The sequence below is a fragment of the Nipponia nippon genome, unplaced genomic scaffold (assembly GCF_047370975.1).
Source record: "Nipponia nippon isolate SJK-2023a ecotype South Korea unplaced genomic scaffold, ASM4737097v1 scaffold_5, whole genome shotgun sequence".
NCBI classification, from domain to species: domain Eukaryota; kingdom Metazoa; phylum Chordata; class Aves; order Pelecaniformes; family Threskiornithidae; genus Nipponia; species Nipponia nippon.
Genome location: NW_028262369.1, coordinates 15,649,769 through 15,672,346, shown reverse-complemented (window position 1 = coordinate 15,672,346; position 22,578 = coordinate 15,649,769). Strand labels below are relative to the sequence as shown.

Genomic DNA, 22,578 nt, shown 5'->3' with positions numbered 1-22,578 from the left:
CACCCCCTTCGGCTGGGCACCCCCTTCGGCTGGGCAGCCCTGGCTGTGGGTCCTGCCTGGGGAGGGCTGCACGGGATGGGGGGGACAAGTGTAGCAGGGATGGGGACACTGGGGGACAACGGGCCCCAAACACACCCTCCTTACCCCAAAATGTGCTGGGGGTGCTGCTCCCCCCCCCATACCCCCACCCCACCGCAGCGTCCTCTCCAGCCCAGCCCTACAGCGTGACCCTCGGTGCTGGCGGCACCTGGGGACAAAGCCCCGGGGGACCCCTGGCAGCCCCCCGGGAGAAAGAGAGGCCACGAGCAGGGCGCCACGTACTTCCAAAACAATCGTTGTATCTTTATTGACGCTCTGAATGCAATGACCTGTTTTTTTACTCTTAAGGAAAATAAACATCTTTTAGAAACAGCTTGTTACACACAATCTTCAGTGTGAAGCAATATACTAATAAGAACACTAGTCTTAACATTTACAGTCTTCATATATATTATATATATGTATATGTATACATATATATACACTATATAATGAGGCAATATATAATACACACGGTTTACCATTTTACAGTCATATGTACAAGATGTCACTAAAAATAGCCAGATTTCAGGCAACACTGCCAGGGACACTGGGATTTTTTTTTTCTTTAAATTAATTATTTTATTATTCTTTCTCCTTTTTTTTCCCCTCCTTTTTTTTTTTTTTAAATGCATGTTTTTCACTCCCGTGTCCGAGGCAAGCTGCTGAAACGACAGACATTTTGTGGCCAGCAAACCTTGAGGGTGAGGGCTGGGTGGGACGGAGGGGATGCGACAGCCGGCGGGGACACAGGGAGCTGGCTCTGCGGGTCGGGGGGGACGGATGGGGCCAGGGCTGCAACCCCCCTTTGCAGGTTAGGGTGGCTGGAGGCTCTGTTTTTTAGGATGGGATTTGGGGTTAATTCGCCCTGGGTTGGTTATTTGCTACCTGTGCCGGGGTGCGGGTGGTGCAAGGCTGGGGTGCACGGGGTGTGGAGATTGGGGAGCCGCGTAGGGCACCCTGCGGGGACACGGGTGGGGGGCGATCCCAGTGCTGGGCAGCCCCCCAGCTCCCCTGAGGCGTCTGGGAAGGGAAGCAAAAGCCAAGGGAGCTGAGTGAACCCAGCACCCAGGGCAGCGAGGGGAGAGCCAGGGCCACGGAGAGAGGGGATGGAAGTGCCTCCTCCTCCGGCAAGGACCCTGCTGCGGCTGGAAGCCATTTCTGGGCTGCTTGCCCTCTCTTGCACCAGGATAAAACCCTGGGATTCACCCAGCGCCATGGGGCTTGCACCCAGAGCCTGGGGTTTGCACAAGCACAGGGAGCAAAGCCCAGCCCCAGCAAGAGGAGCCGCAGAGGAGGTGCTGGCGAGGCCGAGCAGAGGGAGGAGGGTGGGGTTTTGGGGTCCCAGAGAGCAGGCCCAGGTGTCCCCGTCCCAGCAGCGCCAGCGCCCCAGGGAGCGGGAGGGTGGCGGGTGCGACGGGCCGGGGTTGGGAGGGAGGCAGCAGGGCTGGGGCAGCCCGGTGGGCACCCACCAGCCCGGCCAAGCGCCCTTTGCCCCGGCGGGGACCTGGCCGCCTGGCGCAGGGCTGGCACCCCGGGACAGGCAGGCTGGGCGCAGGTGGGGCAGACAGGAGATGGAAGAACGAAACGGAAAAAGCAGAGTGGTGTTTCAAACAGCAGGCCGTTGTTTGTCTTTTTTTTTTTTTCCTTTTTTTTTTTCTCCTTTTTTTTGTCTTTTTTGTCTTTTTTGTTTTTCCTTTTCTCCGCCGCACGTATATACAGACAGACACCGTGAGGTTTGCTGAAGGCAACATCTCAGATCAGATCAGTGTGAGATATGGAGAGCCGGGACCCGCGGGGGGTCCGGCGGCCCCACAGTAAGACAACATCGCCGGGACCCCCTTGTACACGGCCCCCCCCGGCCCCCCCTCCCCTCCCCCCTGTGCAGCGATCCCGGGCCGGGGGATCCCGTTCCGCCTCCCGTACGGCCAGGCCGGATTTTGCCGGGTCCCGGCGGGGAGGGGGGTGTGTGTGTGTGTAAAACCCGGCGCTGGCTCTGCCCGCCCGGAACGGGCTCGGGGAGGGGGGACGGGGCGGCAGCGCTGCGCCCACCTGCAGCGGGGCGGCTCCCGTACGGCCCGGCCTGGCCCGGCCCCGCTCCGCTCCCGGGACGCTGCCTCCTCCGCCGGTCCCTCGCTGGCGGCGGGGCGGGTGCCCGCGGGGCGCTACACCGGCTGCCTCTGCGGGGAGAAGGGGAGGGGGGGTGGTCAGCGCGGTGGTCCCGCCGCGGGGGTGGCCCCTGGGTCCGGTCCCCGGGCTGGCGGGGATGTCCCCATCAGCAGCCACCCTCCCCACCCACCCGAGACGCGGCGCTTTTAGCAAGGGTTCAATTATTCCCACCCCCGTCAGCGCGCAGGGAAGGGGGATAAAACCCCCCGCAGCCTGTCTGGGGGTCCCAGACCTGGCACCCACTGGCCTGCCCCCACAGCGGGGGGCTCCTGGGCGGCCTGGCATCCCCCAGGGATGCCGTGCCCCACCACGACGCCCCGTGCCAGGCAGGGCTGGGCGCCCAGGGTGGGTGTGCTGTGGCGCAGGGTGTCCCGGGGGGACGTGGGCCAAAGGCAGGTCCTGCTACCCCAAGGGCTGCCGAGCGTTGCGGGGGGCTCTGGGCTTACCTTATGTTTGGGACATTTCAGAGAGAAGCTCTCTTCAGTTAATAAGCAACCTGAAAGGAGAGGAGAAGGCCGTGTCAGGGAGTCCCCGTGCTGTGGGACGGCTGTGCCTGTGCAGCGGGAACAGCATCCTTCCCCAGCCTCCCACCACCATCCGGACTGGCCGCAGCGTTTGTGTGAAGGGTTCAGCTGAGGCCAGCCAAACTCAGGGCACCAGCTGGCACTGCCGGTGCGGGGGGCATTGCCATCCCGGCTGGCAGGGAGCCACGAGCCCACCCTGGCCTTGGGTGGGCTCGAGCGTGCGGAGCAGCTGGTCCCGCGGCCGGCCAGGTTGGAGGGTGCCAGGGGACCCCGTGCCCCTGTCCCCGTGGCCGGGCTCACCTGTGTCGACGGCACACGCGTAGTGGTAGGTGTGAGGACACCCCTTCTGGCAGCAGCCCACAGTGGCTCCCGCTTGTTGGCAGCTCGAGCACTTCTTTAAATGCACCCGGGAATTCGGAGCAGGGAAGGAGAGATGTGGAGAGACAGAGAGACCCCGTCAGATCCCAGCGCAGGAGCAACGCACCACGACGGCCCCGGCCGCAAGGGGAAGGCACCGGCATCCCTGCGCCTCTCCAGCCCCACGCTGCCTCCCCCGGGCAGCATCCTTCCTCCTGTGCCGGGGCACCGCGGGTGACACCGTGCCTCTCGCTCGGCCATCTGCAGCCATGCACGAGGTTTCGACCTGCTGCACCATTCCCCTGGACAGCACCAAGCCCGCAGCCATCCCCCGTGGGGCAGAGGTAAAGGGACATGGCCTGGGACGTGCCATGGCTTGGTGGCAGCGGTGGTGGAGGACCCCCGTGTTCCCCATCTCCTGTCCCGTCCCCAGCAGGTGCTGCAGGGATGGGAGCGCCCGGCCCCGCGGCACGGGCAGGGACAGGGCAGCAGCCTCTGCACAGCCATGCCGCAAGCACGCATGCCTGGGGATGACAGACTGGATGCAGCCAGCCCCAAACCTGGTACCGGGGGGGCTTGCTGGAGGCCCCCTGCCCGGCCTCTGCCGGGTGGCTGTCACCTCCCTCTCCCCAGCACAAAACCCCCATGTCCCCTTGGCGGTCTCCCAGCAGCGTCCTCCCTGTTTCGCTCGCTCGATGTGCCTGTGCTCCTCTCGCCCTGGGAGAGAAGTAGGGCAGGGCCACCCCCTCCCTCCAGCTCCCCTTCCCCTGCTGCCCATCACTCTGGCATCAGGCCACATCGTGCCCATTTTCGTCTCCCATCCTGCCTTTGCCAGGTTGCGTCTGTCCCGCTCCAAGCTGCCCCCTGAGACGCACAGCTGGGCCGGGGGATGCGACCCACCGGGCTCAGCATCCTCATGGTCCTGGGGGTGGCCCTGCTGCCCTCCCAAAACATAACGCCACAAATACGCTTCCATGCCTAAAAGGGGCATTTTAGGGGGCTAATACAGACGCAGCAGCACAAATCTTGCAGGAAGGCAGGGGGGGTTCATGGTGCCTGAACACCCGCCCCGCTCTCCCAGGACGACTCGTCGGGGCCAAGCCTATTTTCATCCCGGCTGGAGGTGCCGCCATGGGAACGGCTTTGGCTGAAGAAGGCCAGCGGGAGATGCCACCCTGGGGTGCTGTGCCGTGCCAGGCGGGCAGCTGAGCTCTTACCAGGTCGGCAGCCGCCTTGACGGCCTCCTGCAGCCCGTAGAGCTTCCCCGCCACCAGGAAAACCCCAGCGGTCCATACGGCACAGGCCTCGTGCAGCCAGTGCTCCTGCGTGTCGCCTGCCGACTCCTGCGGCGGGGACTCGGCCTTGTGACATTCGTGCCGCCGGGGCTTTTCGGCCGCCTCCTCGCCCTCTGTCCTCTCATCACAGCAGTAGCAGCTCTGCAGCCTGCGAAACATGCCCCGCGGGCTGGAGCGCAGTGCGCTCTGCTTGGCCGCCTCGGCGGCACCCTCCGGCCGTGCCGCCTTGCTGCCGGCACCGCAGCCGCCCTCCGTCCCTCGGGGTGCCCGCTCGGCTGCGGCGGGCAGGATGGTGTCCTCGCCTGCCCCCTCTGCCCGCGCCTTCTCCTTCAGCCGCGACTTCTTCTTGGGCAGACAGTCCTCGGGGTAGTAGGGCCCGCAGAGGTCCCCCAGGTCCTTATAGTTGGCGGGGTTGCGGCACAGGCAACAAACCAGGCAGGCAGCGCTCAGCGCCTTCGACACCACCGGCCCCATGTGCATGGTGGAGGAGGCGGGCAGGGCTGCCCGCGGTCGCGGCGCCGGTCCAGCCGGTCCCCGTTGTAGCCGGGCCTCCTCGCTGGGTGAGTTGACAACAGTGCAGGCAGTGGTGAACTCGCCGCGTCGCTCCACACGGACGTAGGGAGCAAAGGGGGGGGCCCGACTGTCCGCCCGCAGCCGCTTGCAGGAGATGTACTTCAGCCGGATCTCGGGCTCGGCGGGGTGCAGCAGCGGGGCCTGCTGGGCCTGCCGCCGCCGCTTGCCACGGCTCTTGCACCGCGCTGGCACCGCCTTGGCCTTGCCGTGGGCCAGGCGCTTCCGCTGCCGCTTGGAGTAGCCATTGTAGTTGGAGTGGTTGGCCCGTGGCTTTGGCCCCCGCGCTGGCCCGGCAGTGGGGCGTCCCTCGGGGGGGCCATCGCTGCCCCCTGCCTCCTTCTCCTCGCTCTTTGGTTTCTTGCCCTCCCGTGGCGCCTCCTCCCTGCCGCCTGGGCCAGCCGCACGCTCCCGGGGCAGCGGTGGTGGCGTGGGGCCCAGAGGTGCCTTGGCCATGCCCAGCGCTGCCGCTTTGCCCTTGCGGTTCCTCTTCTTGGGCAGGAGCCCCAGGCTCTTGGCTGCCATGGTGGAGCTTGGCTGGGCCCCCGGGGTCGGTGCACAGGCTTCACCCTGGCAGCCATCGACAGAGAGCTTCTTCCCGCCGCCCAGCTTCCCCTTCGGTGTTCGGCCGTTGGGGTTTCGGCAGAGCTGCTCAGCCACCGGCACGGCGGGCGCCTTCTGCACCGCCGCTGGCTTGGGCAGCCGCGCGTCACCCACCACTGGGGCCAGCCCGCTGTGCTTCACCACCCGCTCCCTTTCCACCCCTGCCGGGCTCAGGGAGGTGCCATAGGCAGCCGCCGTGGGCGCCGCCACCGCTGCCGTGGCTGCCGGTTTGCAGGCGAACTTCTTCAGGTTGGGCGAGGTGATCTTCTGGACAATGGCCTCCAGCTTGAGGCCGCGGCCCTTGCGGGGAGGCAGCACTTTGGTCTTTGTGGCCTCCTGGAAGGCCGCCCGGGAGGTGATCTTGATGCAGACATCGGGGGCTTCCTTCGGCGGTGGGGGCTTTGGGATGGCTTCTCCAGAGCTCTTGGGGGGCAGCTTGGCTTTCACCTTCTTGGCCACAGGCATCTTCTTGAAGAGGCTGGGGGGGGCCTCTGGCTTCTCCTCCTTCACACCGCCGCTGTTGCTCCGCAGGACCAGGTTCCTCTTCTTGGCAGGGATGGGAGAGATGAAGGTGGACTTCCTCTTCAGCGAGTGCAGGGGCCGCTCGGACATCTTGCCCCCCACGCCCGGCCCCGTTTTAGGCAGCTTCATCCGGGCACCCACCTTGCCCTCCTTGTGGGGGCTGCCCGGGGCTGCCAGCTTGAAGGCGGGCGGGAGGTGATTGTTGGGGATGAGCTTCTTGGGCGCCTTGCAGTTCTTCAGCCGGACGTCAGCTGCCCGCTTGCCCCGCCGCCTCTTGGTGTAGAAAACCTCCTGCGTCTTCGTCCGGGAGCGCAGGATCATCGACCGCTGGTCCCTCTCCCCCACCTCCACCGCATCCCCCTCCGGCGGTGTCGGCCCCACCGCATCCTCCGCTGTCACTAAGCCAGGCACCAGGAGGGTGGCATCGCCAGAGTTTTGGACCACCTTGGGGGCTGGCCGGCCACTGCGCTTCCTGGCTTTGAAAGCCACTCGTTGTTTAACGCCACAGGCGGGCTTCTTCCCCAGCTTCTCCTGGTGTGTGGGGGGCTTAAGCCCCTCCAGCGGGGCCATGGCACGGGGCTCGGCGAGGGCGGTGAAGGAGCGGGTGCACATGCGCGCTGGCAGACCCTCGGCTGGAAACCAGGGCGTTTGGCTGTGGACATTCTTGCTCGGTATCTCCACCTGACCGTCTGGCCCAAGGCAGGCACTGGCCACGCTGCTGGCTGCTGGGAGGTCATCAAAGGGGCTTGGCACGGCACTGCCGGGGCCGTCCCTCTCTGGCAGCCGGCAGTGGACCCTCTTGTTGCGGAGGCTCTTGCCCCGTGAGATGGGCTCCGTCTTCCCCAGCGCGTTTTCGGGGGTGAGTTGCTGCTTCACTGTGACTGATGGGGCCAATTCGGCACCGGCTACCTCCGGGTGGGACGTCTCCCCGCCGCTGCTCTGCTCCTCGGGCTGGATGTGGGGCAGGGATGACTTGAACCAGCTCTTCACCTTGGTCTCTGTGCCCACGGCAGGGCCCAGCAGGATGACAGACTGGCCGGAGAGGCGCGCGGCTGGAGCTGGGCTCTCCTTCTCCACCGTGCTGACGGTCTCCTCAGCGGACATGGGCACCTCGCTGGAGGACAGCACAGCGGGCATCTCCGGGGGCTTGGGCGGCAAGGCGTCGTACGTCACCGACTTCTGCTCCGAGCCAGCCAGCTCGCAGAGTGAGGAGTATTCCTCTGCCTCCAGGTCCGATTCCTTCAGCTCTGGTGAGGAGATGATGGGGATCTCGCTGAAGTCCCCGGTCGAGCAGCAGTGCCGGGTGTCCTGCAGCCACCTCTCACTGTCTGCCTTTGTGGCCTCATCATAGGTCAGTGTCTCCTCCTCTTCCTCCTCCATCACCTGCTGGCCAAAATCCCGGGCCGGCTCGCTCTTGGCCGGCTGCTCGCCGTCGCACAGATCCAAGCCACAGGCATTTTTTTTCTCCTTGCAGGAGCCCACCAATTTGCCGGGGAACAAGCCCTTGGGGAGGTCGGTGGCTTGCAGCCCTGAGCCCAGCTCCTTCCACCGCAGGCATGCCTCGCCCAGGCTCTCCTCCGGCCAGTCGAAGTGCTCCATGGCATTCTCGGACCCCACCGAGTTGGCGGTGGTGTTCGAGTAGCAGCTGTAGCCAGTGGCCCCCGCGCTCGACGTCGCCGCCGGGATGCTGGGCTTGGAGTTGAATGCCAGCGGGGCCGCATCCTTCAGTGCATCCTTGGTCTCGGCGGCTGTGAACTCCACCTGGGGACCCTCATACACCTCCTCGCCAAAGTCCTTCCCTGTGCTGGCCCCCGAAGCCTTGTCCAGCTTGAGGGGCTCGGTGAGTGTGCTGGAGTCGCCCTGGCTGGGCCAGGCACCCTTCACCATGGAGTCCAGGCAGGGCCGGTGGTTCTCCAGCTGGAAGGGGGACTTAGTGGCCTCTTTGCTCAGCATGGGTGAGTTGGCCCAGGCTTTGTCCGCCTTCTCGCTGATGGCGTCCTGCAGGACAATGATCTCGGAAGCCAGCTCCTCCTGGGACAGGGCGCTGAGGAGCAGCCGGGGACAGTCCCGTTCGTTGGTCACGTACTTGGTGAAGGTCTCTAGGGGCAGGCTGGCGTGGATGCTCTGGAAGGAGTCGTCCGATTTGGTGGACATGTCGTCCGGGGAGGTCACAGAGCAGGTGGACACCGACTCGGGCTTCGGCTTGGAGTTGCTGTTGACGCGGGCAGGGCTGCGGTTCTGGTTGCAGTACAGGAAAGTCCTCTCCAGCTGGTCCTCCGACCCACTGAGATAGTCGGCGTCCTGCGTCTCGGCGTGGACGGACTGGGGGGTGCTCAGCGGGTCGGACAGGGGGGTCCCCACCTGCTCTGCCGAGTAGGTGCTGCTCTCGGGGCTGCAGTGCTGCCCCTTGAGCTGCTCAGGGGTCCTCGCCGGGGTCTTGATGCCCTTTTTCTGGGGCACAGCTGCTTTGGAAAGCAGCAGCTGCTGGACGGTGTTGGAGATGTTCTCCACCTGGGAGGTGAGCGCCGTCAGGCTCTGCAGGCTCAGGTCCGACAGCAGGTTTTCGGGCAGCTTCTCCTTCTGCAAGTTTTTGCAGTTCCCGGACTGAGCGTCGGGGCTCGTCCCGTCGGTGGGAGAAGGGTTCAGCAGCGGCATGAAATGGCTGTGGTCGGCGATGCCGGCTGGGAAGGCGCCAGTGCTCAGTGGCTGCTGGCTGTACTGGAAGTTCTCCAGGTTGGGCATCAGCGGGGAGGGAGTGGAGCTGTAGGATGGGGACCTGCCGACGGAGCGAGCCGGTGAGTGGCTGGCGCTGGGGCTGAAGGTCTGGTAGTATTGCTCCGGCGTTCGAACAGGTGGCGCGTCACCCTGGCAGTAGGTCTGTCCTGGCTGGTTGTAATGTTGGTACTTGGCCAGGTTTTGGTAGTGGAGGGTCTCTGGGGTGTGATGCCGCCCCTGCAAGGGCTGCGGGGGCTGCGGGGGCTGCGGCGGCTGCGGGGGCTGCGGTGGCGGTGGCTGCGGGGGCTGCGGTGGCGGCTGCGGGGGCTGCTCGTAGCCAATGCGGTTGGGCTGGTAGCCGTGCAGGTTGGGCACACGGGGGCCGGGGGCCAGGCTGGCGGCGCTGCCCAGGGGCCGCTCCAGCGGTGGCTGCCCCGACGGTGCCGTGCAGCTCTTGTAGGAGTGTGCTGGCTGGCTGCCCCCCGGCACCGAGGAGTAGGTGGAGGAGGCAGGGAAGGACTGTGAGTGCTGCCCAAAGTGGGGGCTCTGCGAGAAGGGCATGGGTGAGGAGACGTCGTTTGGCAGCTTCTGCCGCTGCAGCTTGGGGTAGGGGAGCGCAGGTGGCTGCTGCTGCTGCTGCTGCTGCTGCTGCTGCTGCTGCTGCTGCTGCTGAAAGTGAGTCCGGAAGGGCAGCGAGGCGGCCGCCGGCTCGTGGTACGGCCGCCCGCCCACCAGCGCCGCCGCCGTCTTCTTCATCAGGCTGTCCTCATACTTGGCCACGTCGCCGGGCAGCGCCTGCGGCTGGCCACCCCATGCCTGCAAGCTCTCCTCCCCTGAATAACGGGCCGGATAGGGGCTGTTCTCCTGCACAGCGTAATTGGAAAAGGCCGGCCTGCCTTGCAGCTGCTGCCCTGCTAATTGCTTGTTTCCCCGGTGGTATTTCTCCACGGTGCTGTTCTCGTAGCCCGAGTACGGCAGTTGCTGCTGACTGTAGTACTCCTTCGCCACCAGCCTCTGCCGCTCGCAGTTCGGCCCTGCCTGACTTTGATGCCTGTAATTCTCCAGGCGTGATGTATCTTGTGAAGTCGGCTGGTAGCTCTGCTGGTTGCCATGGAAACCACACCTTTCTCGAAAGGACTGCATGGCGCGGGCTCGTTATCTGCGAAGAGAGAGAGGCGAGAATTCAAATGAAGCATCCCCACCGCGGCGGGCTGGGGAGCGCGGCCGCGCGTGGAGAGGGGCAGCGTCGCATGCGCCACGGGGGCATCGCCTCGCCTGCCGTGGCATCGCCCCGCTGGCACTGTGTCGCCTTGCCGGCGCCCTGGAGCACAGCACCTGGCAATGCATTGCCTCGCGTCGCCCTGCATTGCATCATGTTGCGTTGCGTCGCCCCGCATCGCCTCACGTCGCCCTGTGTTGCATCTCCTTGCACTGCATTGCCCTGCATTGCATCACCTTGCATTGCATCTCCCTGCATTGTATTGTCCTGCATCAAATTGCCCCGCATCACGTTGTCTTGCATTGCATCGCCCTGCATCTTATCACCTTGCATTGCATCACTCTGCATCGCATCACATCACATCGCCTTGCATTGCATTGCATCGCCCTGCATCACATCACCTTGCATTGCACTACCCTGTATTGCCCTAGATTGCAGCAGCTGGCTTTGCATCACCTCGCTTCGCTCTGCATCACATTGTGTCACCCCACATCACATCGCTTGGTGTTGCATCACCTCACCTTGCATCACCCTGCACCGTTCTCTACCATATCTCCTTGCATCGCCCTGCACCGTTCTCTACCATATCTCCTTGCATTGCCCCGTGCTGCATGGCCCCGCTTTGCAGCATGGTGCCTGCGAGCTGGGGGGTGGCTGGGGTCCAGCTGCCTCCCTCCTGCCTGCGGCACGGCCAGCCCACCCTCCTAACCCTGCTGCTGGGAGCCTTCCCCATCTCTGCCGCCTACCCCGGCTTTGCAGGGTGAACAAATCCCCTCCCTGCCCGCCCTGCGTGGTGCAGTGACACCTGCACCATGCTGGGGTCCCCCAGCCCGGGTGATCTCCATTTCATGCGCCCACTGCCCCTTGCCTCTGCAAATCACTTACCCCCCTCCTCGCACACCCTTCCCAGTGACACTGGAATCCCGCGAGCCCCTTCAAATACCCCACTTACCGCCATTGTTTTTAATTATTGGGCTAATTACTGGAAGCAGCAGCGTGGAGGGCCAGAACCGCAGGCTCTGCTGCAAAAAAAGTCATTTCAACTTGCTGGCTCTGCCTGTCTCTGCCTGCTGCTGCCTCCCGCAGCCCCCCCGGACCCAGCCAATCCCCCTTGCCCCGGTGCGATACCATCTGGAAGCTGTCTGCTCCCGCCAGCAGACGTCTATTAGCCGAGCGCCTCGCCACCACCGTCATTAAACCTCCCCATTTCCTAGCTCCGCTTGTGTTAGGTGCAGGGAAGCACCTGGGTCATTGGTTTGATCTCAGAGGCAGCGGAGCGGCTTGTGGGGACCCCGTGAGCTAATGAAGGGCTCCGTGGCGGGGGGGACACATGCTGCCTGTCCGTGGCACCAGTGGGTTGGAGGCACCGGCAGGGCATGAGCCTGTTTTGGCACTAGCCTGAGATTTGGGAGCCCAGGTTAGGGCAGCCCCAAGGGTCTGCAGCTCCCCAGGGACTACCCTGGTGCTGCTCCCTTGGCGCTGTGCCACAGCGGTGACCCCCCATGCAGCCCGTGCTGTCCCCTCTGCCTTCATTAAGGTGAGTGTAACGAGGGGAGGGGACGGGGTGCTGGTGGTGCCTGACACCCAGCACCCACCGGCAGAGCTGAGCCCAGCCCTGCTCTCCGGCACACCTCCCTGTGGTGCCAGCCACACCGGGCAGCCGCGAGCCGGGGGCCCCACGTGTCCCCCTGCCACCCTTGTGTCACCGCCATAACGTGCCGAACGGCGCGTGGCTCTGGACGGCCCCTTTGTCGGTGGCTCTGCCGTAGTTGTACAAATTGCACCGCTGGTTTGATCAGTCCCAGCTTGGCCCCCTTTCCTCCCAGTGCCCTGCAGACACCAGTAACGTCTCAGCACCTTTTCAGGGTCTACGTACGCAGATGGGGCTTTATTTAGTTATATTTCCATAACCGCCGGCAGCTCAGGGATGCACTGATCGCACAGTGCCCTCTGGCACCGCTGGAGCCGGGCTTGGTGCCACCCATGCCAGCCCGGCATCCTGTCCCTGCCATCCCCCAAAGTCCCTTTTTGGACACTTTCCATGTTGCTTCCCTGTATTGCAGCTGCATCTTGCAGGCTGCATAGGCAACTGCATGCAGTTAAAGCCTACATCCCAGGGAGAAGATGGGTCAATTAAAAACCCGGTGAGGCTGGCGTGAAAGCACCTACCGCGGCGCGGGCGCGGTGCTGCCCTGTCCTGCATTGGGGCTGCTGGAACAAAGGCAGCAAAATCAAAGCCAGGCCTCTGGGGCAGCCCCGGGCAGCGGCGAGAAAATTAAAGGGAGAAAAGGGCCCCTCACGCTCCACGTGGAAGCAGGTTTGAAAAATGAAATCAGCTTGAGAAGACCCTGGGCTGGTGCTTTAAGGGGAGATTTTCTCCCCCTTTCTCTTTTATTATTAATTATTTTTATTAATTAATTATTGTTACTTTTTCAAACAGCTGGGACAATGCCACACCGAGCAAAAGCGCCCAGTGCAAGGGGACAGATCGCTTACCAGCACACAGAGGAGAGGATGCACAAAGGGAGCATGTGCGCGGGGTGCGCACATGTGCAGGCTGTGCATGCACGCAGGGTGTGCATGGATGTGGGGTGTGCACGCGTGCAGGGTGTGCAGAGCTGTGCGCGCAAGCAGGGCGTGCATGTGCATTGGTGGGAGGAAGCCCCCCGGCAGGATCAGGCCATGGGGACAGCCAGCCTTGGCCACATCCCCGTGCCTGGCAAAGCCTCGGGCTCATCCTGCACCCCTGGGCATCTTCTTACAGGGGTCACAATATGCGGGGCTGGATGAGGCCCACCGGGCAGGAGATGCGGCCAGGGCTGCCTGTTGCTTCCCCATCCGAGACGAGTCGAAATCCTGTGCTGAGCGAGGTGCCTTGCCTGGAGCCACGGCCCCATCTCCCTGCAGGCTACCCGGGCACCGGGCTCTGCTGGGGGTTGGATGCTGCCGTTCGGGGCCGGGAGGGACACACTCGTCACCGTAGCACCCAGACCTGTCGGCAGAGCCAGAGGCCAGCTCTGCCCTTGGCTCTGCCGCAGCTTTGCCGAAGAAGGGTCATAACAGATGTTGCCGTCTGATGTAGGCTGTTTCCGAGCAAACGCTTTAATGGCATCAAATCAAGCTGTCGACAGCAGCGAGGTTACGGCCCTTCCCTGGAGGGGGAGGTGGCCGCGGCCATGGGGCCCTGCGCACTCCCTCGCCCCGCCGCGTCCCTGCCAGATGCGCTCCCCCGGCCCCGGAGAAGTTTCCAGCCCGGCTCCTGCTGCCCCCGTGATGGGAATTGATACAGGGCTGCCGGCGCGTGGCTGCAGCCGGATGCGTGCCCTCGGCGGCCTGGCAAAGCCACTGTGGCTGCAGCCAGGGCTTACGGCGTGGGTCCCTGGGAAGGGATCCCCAGGGCAACCGTGGCAGGAGGCAGGGACTTGGGGCCATCACGGTGCCTGGGGCCAGCGTGATCCTGTCCCCCCAGTCCAAGGAGCCATGCTCATCTCTGGCTACAGCCACCCTGGAGCATCCTGTCCCCTCCGTCCCCAGGGATGCGGGGACAGCCCAGCCAGCCCCACAGCTCCCAGCACAGCCCCAGCGTCACCCTTTGGGGACACGCAAGACCCGCTGCACCTCCCAGAGCTGATGCATGACCCAGGGCCACGCTGTGGTGCATGAGGCCATGCTGCAGTGCACAGGGCTGATGCAGTGCACGGGGCTGATGCAGTGCACAGGGCTGGTGCCGGGAGCTGAGCCGGGGCACCACGCAGCACTGCCAGGCCAGCGCAGCCCCGCTGCTGCAGACGCCCGCCCGCGCAGTGGCTCGCAGCCTGCCTGCTGCTCAGGAGGATTTGTGCTGCGTGGCTGGGTTTGGTGTTATTTTCCTCCCCCCCATCCCTCCTTCCTTCCCTGCCTTCTCTCCTTTCCTCCCCCTTCCCCTTGCCTGGCAGGGACACGGCAGGGCCGGATCCGGAGCCCTCTGAAGGCAGCCCAGGACTTTCTGTGGGAGGGGACCCTCGGTAAGCACCCAAGACCCCCAACGCCTCAGCCCCAGGGGCAGCGGGCATCCCCTGGCCCCCCGCACCTCAGCCTCGCTTCCCAGCTGCTGCTCATCCCGCGGGGCCTGATCCAGCCTCCCCTCAGCCCTGCTGCTCCTCCGGCTGCTCCCTCGCCTTTGCTGCTGCGCCATCAACAAGGACTCAATGACTAAAAATAGCAGTGCGTTCTCGCAGGGGGGATGCTTTGCCATCAGAGCAGTGCTGGCACCGTGGACCCCACTGCAAAACCCCTGCACCAAACCCCCTCCCAGCCCTCACCCCCCACCCAAGGGTGCAGCCCCACATGGTGAAGCAGCATCAGAGGGGGGAGCAAAAGGATAGGACCCCCCCCCCGACACCTTCAGTGGTTCTCGGGGGGGAATAAGAGCCTATCAAGGAGCGTCAGCCCCGGATTTGTTTAATTGTGAGCTGGTGGAGTTTAAAGAAACCCTTTCTGGCCGGCTGCCACACCGCAAACTGCTCCGGAGAATCTGATTATTAAGGGAGGAGAGAAAAGGGGAGGTTGGGGGGCAGTCGGGGGGGGGGGTCGGGGTGTGTGGGACAGACTGGGAAAGGGCGTCCTGCCCCCAGGAGCTGGGAATGAGAGGAACTGGGGGGACAGACAGACAGACAGACAAACCCCCCGGCAGTGCAAAGGGACCCACGGAGCTCGCCCGGGGCAGGGTCAAACCCTCAGGCTGCCACCGTCCATCTGTCCCTGCACCCTGCAGACGCCCCTGCGGTGCCTGGCACTGGGTGATGGCACCCAGCTCAGCAGGGCTGGGCACCCCCGGTTGGGTGCACCCGCTGTCAGTGCACCCCCCCTTCAATGCACCCTCTAATGCCCCCTGTTACTGTTAGTGCACCCTTGCCCCAATGCACCCCTTTAATGAACCCTCCCTCCAGTGAACCCCTTTAATACACCCTCTCTCCAATGCACCCCATTAATACACCCTCTCCCCAGTCCCCCTGCCCCATCACCACCACCATCTCCCACAACATCAACGCTCCATCCCAGTGCAGCGACTTGGGGGGGGGGGGGGGTACCCACAGGGCAGACCCCAGCCCCCCGCTTCCCCCCATCACCGCGTTCCCCTCCCTCTTTCGGCGCTCAGCCGACCGGAGCAGCTGTTCCCTGCACACTTCACTTGCCCGCAGATGATGATAAATGGAGCTGGGGCTGCGCCGCCCATTGCGTGGGGGTGGGCGGATGCGGGTAGCGAGGAGGAGGAGGAGGGATGGGGTGCCCCATCTCCTGCAGACCCCCCCAGATCACACTGCTCCTCCCATCCAACTGCTGGGGAATTCCCTGGGCAGGTCCCCCCCCAAACCCCCCCTTTCGGGGGGTTTGGGGGGAGACCTGCCCAGGGAATTCCTGTTGCAATGGGGTGCATCCCCATCAGCATCAGGTCAATGACCCATTTGGGGGGCACAGTCCTTCATCCCTGCCTCCCCCCCAGCTCTGTTCCTCCCCACCGAGGAATTTTGCTCGGGGAAAAAAACATCGCCTGCGAACCTCACTCATGACTCAACGTTTCTGCTGGCCCTGGTTTCTCCGTCGCTTGCCAGGGGAAGCCCGTGGCCTCTCCAACCTCATCGCCTCACATGGAAATCCGGCTCATTTGCCTGCTCCATCCTCTCTCCCTTTGGTTTTTCCTCCTTTATTTTTTGGGGCGGGGGGGGAGCGTTTGGGTCCTTGATGTCAGGGCTGGGAGGTTTGCAGAGGGTTGGGCTGGGGAGGATGGGGAGGATCTGAGAGTCAGAGCAAGTTGCTGTGTTTTTTCTTGCTGCTGGAAAATGCCAGCTGGCAGGAAAGGATTTGAAAGGCAAGGGAGGGATAAAAAGAAGGGGGGAAGAGAGAAAAGGGGGAAAAAGGGGAAAAAAGAAAAAGAAAAAAGAAAAAAGAAGAAAGAAAAAAAGAAAAAAGAAAAAAGGGAAAAAGAAAGAAGAGAGAAAGAAAAAAGAAAGAAAGAGAAAAAAGAAAAAACATGGGAAAATAGAAGAAAGAAAGAAAAAGAGAAAAGAAAAGAGAAAAAAGGGAAAAAAGAAAAAAGGGGAAAAAGAAAAAAGGGGAAAAAGAAAAAAGAAAGGGAAAAAAGGAAAAACAAGGGAAAAAAAGAAAAAAAAAGGGGAAAATAAAGGCTGGAGGCTCTCAGCAAAGCAGATGCTCAGCCTGAGCCTCCCTGAGCAAATTCCCTCTCCGGCAGGGAAGTGTGCTCCGGAGCAAAATTCGTCGCCGGACGTAACATGGAGGGAGGGCGCTGCATGTTCTTGCTCCCCAGCAAGGGGATTGACATCAACCTTGAGGCACTGGCGGGGAGAGGAAAACAAGCCTGTCTTGAGGCTGGAAATACGGCTGAGGTTAAGGAGGGACTCGGCTCTCCCAGCCTCCACACCTAAATCCTGCTGCAGACTTGCCTGCAGCTGCCAGCGCGGGCAGACAGCGGCAAGGAGGAGCAAAAGGAGCCCACGCCGGGGGCACCGACGGGCACAACCACGGCCGTGGGGCAGCCGTGGGGCGGCTGTGGGGCAGCCGTGGTGACCTTCAGCCAACCCTCCAGCCTCAAAGCAAGCGTGTAGTGCGGTGCCGGCATGGTGCCAGCGCGGTGCCGGCACGAGGCGACAGCCTGGCCAGGTCTTGGCATGCTCCCGTTTTTCTTTACTCACTTTCTGCCTGACGGGTCAGGATCCTTCTTCCTTCCTCCCTTCCTTCCTTCCTCCCTCCCCTCCTGCTCTCAGCCTGACTCACTTCAACTCCAATAACAATTAACCATTCCAGTCATTATTGTGACTGCTAATATTACCCCCCCTCCTTCTCCTGCACCCTGTTTTGCCCCCCTGCCTCAGTTTCCCCTTGAAGCCAGAAAGAAACTGCATCCCTGCAAGGAAAGGGTGGGGGGAGCACAGCAGCCGGAGCGATGCTGGCAATCACCGCCGGTGATGAAGCGCTGCTCTGCGGCTCTCCAGATGCGGCCCGTCGGCCGTGCCGCCCAGGGCCGATGCCGGCTGATTGCTTGCAATATTTTGTGCGCTGCTCATATGCAAATCGCCAGCGAGACCCTCCCTGCGGAGCAGCCTCCCAACCACTCGCTCATTGGTACGGCTGCCAGACAAGCTGTTTAGCTGAAACTATACAAACAAGATGCTGGTTCGTTACCGGGAGGGAAGTGGGTGCCGGACCCCCAAGGCGCTGTGGGACCCCACTCGCTGGGCGAGGAAAGTGGGGTGCCCCACAGCATCCTCCCTGGTGATGCTGAGGCGCCACGTGGTTCATGCCACTCGCAACAAAAATAAAAGCAAATAAAAACTCTGTCAAGGATGGGAGAGCAAATAGATCCTCGTCCCGGTCCCGGATCCACTCTGCACGCAGCTGTCGTGTGAGCTGGCTGCTCATGGATGCTGCAAGCGGATGCAGTTGAACATGTGAGGCTGCGCTCCCTGGGGAACACGATGGGGATGGCTCATGGTCCCCAGGCTGTGCTGGCCCACGGGTGCCCACCAAGCCCTCCGGCCCGGCAAAACCACACCAAACCTGGTGGGCGGACCTGGCATCTGCCCAGCACCACAGCTTGGAGCCATCCTGCACCCTGCATGGGGAACCCGGCTGGGATGGGACTGCTCTGCAGCTGTGCCTCAGGTTCCTCTGGGAGGTGTTGGGGCTCCCGTCCCCAGCCAGCACTGCCAGGCTGGGAAATGCTGGCCCGGGAGTACAGGGATGGAGCGGGCTCATGCCCCAGCCCCATGCTGGGGTCCCGGACCTCCTGCCCCAGTGGGTGTCTCCATCCCCAGCAGCCCTGGAGACCCCAGAGGGTGACAGGTGGCCGTCACCCCCAGGACGTTGCCAGCTCTCCCAGCCTTGCCGCTGGTCCATCCCCTCCGGCTTTGGCGGGTCGGGCTCTGCCCCTGCCACAGACAGTTTTTCCCCCAAAACTCTGCAAATTCACACTGCAGAGGCCGAAACCAGCTGCCGCGGGATGGCCACTGACAGGCAAAGGACAGACCCTGGCACCTGGCTGCACCCTGTCCCCCTCCCACGCTCCTGCTCCCGCTCCGGGAGGTAATGAGGTGTTGCCACCAGTGTCCCGCATCCCTGTCACGTCCCCACCATGCCCCCTCCCCACTGGCAAGCACACAGGGACATTTATGCTCATGTTTTACATGAGTGTTATTAAATATTACCGGTGGTCTCAGTCCCATTGAGACCCCCTTGCCAAGACCCACGGTTATGGGGGGCATTACCCTGTCCCCCCTATGCCTTCCCATGGTCTGGTTTGGCAGCATCTCCTGCCTTTGCTTTTGGAGCAGCCGCTCCACCATGCCAAATCACACCGCCCAAGCCGGAGACCCACTGCCCGCTGGCTCCCCACTGCCGGCACGGCAAACCCCCCGCCCCGGTCACGAGCACCCTGCCAACACCATGCTTCGGCGTCTGCCTGCAGACAGGTCTGTCCGCCGGAGACGAATTCGGCTGCGCCACAGCCAGGCTCTGCCCTCTAAGTCATCTCCCGCCAGCAGCAGACAGCTCGGTAATGAAGCGTAATGCTCCGACACTCCCCTGAGTGACAGTGGCCAGCACCGGCTGCGTCCCGGTGGCTCGGCACGGCCTCCTCTGCCTGCTGGGGGGGGGGGAAGAGAGGGGGAAAAAATGAGCATCCCCTTGCCACGAGCGGGGCTGGGGGCTGTGGAGTGGCACGTCTCCTCAGCCGGCATGGTGGGAGCCGGTACCCCCAGCTGGGCCTCTGCTAGGGGATGCTGAGCAGGAATCCCCTGGGAAAAAGACAAAAAAAGAATAAAAAGGGGTTGAAAAAAATAAATCGAGGTTAAAAAAATAGAATAAAAGGGGTTTGAAAAATATAAATCGAGGTTCGGTGTCATGTGATAAATTATTTCAGTGTTATACATTCCTCATCTCCAAATCCCAAAGACAAATACTGGGGCAGGTGAACTGGAGAAGCAGATTTCCAAAGGCCTTCTCCTGGTTCCTGGTTATTGACTCTGTCAATCACCGTGGGCGCCATCCCAACCTTTCACACCCCGCAAAATCTGCCTGCTCCTTTTGTTCCTGCTGACAAAAACGGGGTGGGGGGGAAGAGGAGGGGAGAGGAATTTGGGGCAGGGAACTTCCAAAAGGGATGATTAAGGAGTTAATCTGCCGGAAATAGATAAGGAGCTTAGAGCTGCTGGTATTTGACTGTCCAAGTTTGGATTCAGCATGTCTTAAACACTGGCTGGAATGTACTTAGATATGACCAAAGTACATGTCCCCCTGAGGAATTACCAGGTTGCCAATTAGATTTGCTTCCCAGATTCACTCAAACCTTCACAAGCTTCTTCAGAGCAGGAAAATTGCTGCTTGTCCCTGGGGAGGCGGCGGAGCAGCCGCTGCCGCCCGGCCCCGCAGCCGGCATGGCAGAGATCCCAGCGGCACGTGGGCAGCCACCAGGATTTGCGGGAAAGCGGCACAGCCCGGGTGATGGCGAGGCAACAATGCCTGCGCTGGGGCATGAGAGCACTGGGCATGGCTTGGTGGGTGCTGATGGGGGGGTTTGGGTAGTTTTGGGTGCTGAGGGATGCAGGTGTGAGACTCGCCACGGCTCGGCACTGGGGATGCTGTGTGTGCACACCGGTGTGCTGGCCGGGTGCTCACCGGACCAGGCTCAGCATTCCACAGGGCTGCAGAGCCGGGGCTCTCCCCGCCTCTGACCAGGCTCCCGGTGCTGCCGCGCAGCCAAATCCAACCCAAACTACCCCAACCTGGCTCCACCTGAGCCAACAGCAGCCAGAGCCACCCTGGCCTCCAGGCAGGGGGCACAACGCAGAGCGGAGCTGTGATGCTGCGCAGGGAAGGCGAACAAACACTGGCGGCAAACGCCTTGCTCCCGGTCCCCGCGGCACCCGGCACACCACGCGCTCACCACAAGCCCAATGCTCAGAGCAGCGAGACCCACTGCCTGTGCCGGGGCGGGGGTCACCACCCGGGGGGCACAACCACAACCACCACCAGCACAAAGCAGCGTTAGAAAAGCAAACACCATCCCCTGCAAAGCATCCCTTTATCCATTTATTTTAACTACCCTGCTCCCATCCTCCTTATCGACGGTGCTCCATAACGTGAGCACCACTTACAGTGAAAGTAATGACGTTTGGGGGTTACATGACCATCACGGAGGGAGGACCACAATGGGGGACCCCCACCATTGGCTCCCGCACCCCAAGACGGCGGCGCTGAGCTCCTTTCCTATCCCAGCAGCGAGGTGGTCAGCGCTCACTGAACTTGAGCTGGGTTTCTCTGCTGGCATCCCAATCCCATGGAAAGGTGTCAGGAGCAGCAGCGCATCTCACCGGGCCAGTCTCGGCATCACCAGAACGGCGGCAGCGTGATGGAAAGTTGCTGGAACATCAGCTTCGGATGCTGAGTCCTGGTAACAGTTGCTATGTGAAACATTCAGAGGTGGAATTTACTGTCACAGTTAATAATAGATGAAGGTTTTAGAATTTTTGATGCTTTACATTTTAAGCCATTTGATTTATAATGTTTCAGAAAAGGAGGGGAGAGAGGAGGGGGGAAAAAAAGGCAGGAGCCAAACGGCACCGCGTGGTAAACATGTCGAGCCGGAAGGAGGGCAGGGGGCTCCATCCATCCCCCTGCCCATGCCGGGGACACGGGCGAGACCCCCTCAACCACAGCCATCAGGACAGGGTCTCCCCACCAAGCACGGGGACCAGGGAGCATTCCTATGGAAAACCAGGGCATGATTGGGACCGACCCCCTCAATCACCAGATTGCACTTCATTTTTCTTCTTTTTTTCCTTAAATTGCTGCATCTCTTCTCATTCTGCCCGTGCGCCCCCGCCGGTGTTTTTATTCCGGCGGGTTGCTGGGTTATTTACTTGCTGGCGCTCCTCTCCCCTCTTGCAGGTGTATTTCAAGTAGGCTCCTTAAATAGCAGCGAGCCGCGCGCCCGCGGCGGTGCGCGCTGGGTCGTGCTGATTAGCAACACGCTGCCAAAAAAAAGAAGGGTCTTATTTCCCCGCTGAGCTGCCGCCGCGTTTGCACAAAGAGGCGCCGATGCCCCGGCACATGGGGATGCTGCGGCCGGATCCAGGGGTGCTGGTGCTGCTGTGTCCGCTCTGGGCCTGAGCTCTGCTTCTGGGAAAACAGCAGCCAGCACAGGTGCTGGTGCTGTGTGAGGGACCCTGGTGTCCCCTGGTGTCCTTCGGTGTCCCTTGGTGTCCCTCAGTGTCCCTTGATGGGAACCAAAGCCGCCCAATGCTCGGGATGGATGCAGCTCCAGCACCTTGCTCCAGCTTCTCCTAAACCCTGGAGCATCCCAACATCCTGACTGTGTGTGTGGACCATCCCAACAGCCCAAACGTGTGTGATCAGGAGGATTTAATCCTGGAAGGCTCAGCGGGGCTCTGGGTCAGCCACAAGGTGGGAAGCCGAGGAGGACACCATGCCTCAGCTACCAGTGCTGGGCCCGCAGGGACGTCTTGATAAAATTGAGGGGTCTGTGGATAAGAGGGGTTTTCCCCTCTGCTGCCCCAAACCAAGAAGGTTCCGTGGTGCAGAAGGCAGGAGCTGCGTCGTGGTGCTGTCGGGAGGATTCAAAGCAGGGAGGACGAGGGGGCTGAAGCTGGGATGCTGGAGCATCCCCCCTCAGACACCCGGAGACATCCCAGCCCTAAACAGCTCCGTGGCTCCTGCCAAGGCCCCAGACAGACACTGGGGCTGCTGGACCCCAGAAGGTGACTGGGGCACATCCCCTGCCACCGGCACCCTCCAGTCCCTCTGAAGCCCCCTGCTCCCCCCCAGGACTGGGGATTCCTGGGGGTCCTGGGCTGAGCTGCCCTGTGATGTCTCAATCAGGGCTTGTGCATCACCCCATTTACATATGCACAGCCTGGCTGGAGCCGAGTATAATTTCTTTATAAAGTGGCTTTGACACACAGGGTATCTTGCCCTAGTGAGGAGGGTTATTCCACAAAGATCCATTACTAATGGGCGTGCGGGCAGGCAGCACCTGTGCACAGATGCCTGCTGCCAAAGCCAGCACCTTGGTGTGCCCAGCTCTCCCCTCGCCACGGGGTCCCTGCCAGATTTGCACCCGCAGCTGAGCAGGTGCTGGCAACCTCTGGCTTGGTGGGCTCCCACCCAGGTCCCGGCAAGATCCCGATGTCCCCATGTCTCTGCCAGCTGCCTCTCTGTGATAAAACCCCTTGCAGGTCCGAAAGCGCAACCGGACGGCACGTCTTGGTGTGGAAATATTCAACCCTTCCAAAAAAACGGCTCCAGGAAGGGAGATTGAGGCCAGCATGGCTCTAGCATCCCCCGGTACCCATGAGGTCCCTGCTTGAAACACCGAACCCTCGATGTCCCCGACTGCACAGGTACCCGCTCTCCACCACAGCCCCAAACGAAGACACCGCTCCTGCCAGGCACAGGCTCAGCCGCTGCAGCGGCTGCCAGCGATCAGCCCCTCATTACCAAAACCGCCTTATTA

At 62.3% G+C, this 22,578-nt stretch overlaps 1 protein-coding gene across 3 annotated transcripts in view; it reads right to left on the bottom strand.

Annotated features, from left to right (window-relative positions):
- Positions 1-35: 35 nt before the first annotated feature.
- The window catches only part of RAI1 (retinoic acid induced 1), a 77,814-nt gene continuing 55,271 nt past the window's right edge, over positions 36-22,578 (bottom strand). For all 3 annotated transcript variants that reach the window (XM_087731651.1, XM_087731652.1, XM_087731650.1), the window contains 4 exons: positions 4,346-9,992; positions 3,072-3,165; positions 2,694-2,743; positions 36-2,258 (listed from right to left, as the gene is read on the bottom strand). In XM_087731651.1, the coding sequence (XP_087587777.1) occupies positions 2,244-2,258; positions 2,694-2,743; positions 3,072-3,165; positions 4,346-9,976 (5,790 nt within the window). In that variant the 5' untranslated portion in view covers positions 9,977-9,992 and the 3' untranslated portion in view covers positions 36-2,243. The remainder of the gene's footprint in view (positions 2,259-2,693; positions 2,744-3,071; positions 3,166-4,345; positions 9,993-22,578) is intronic.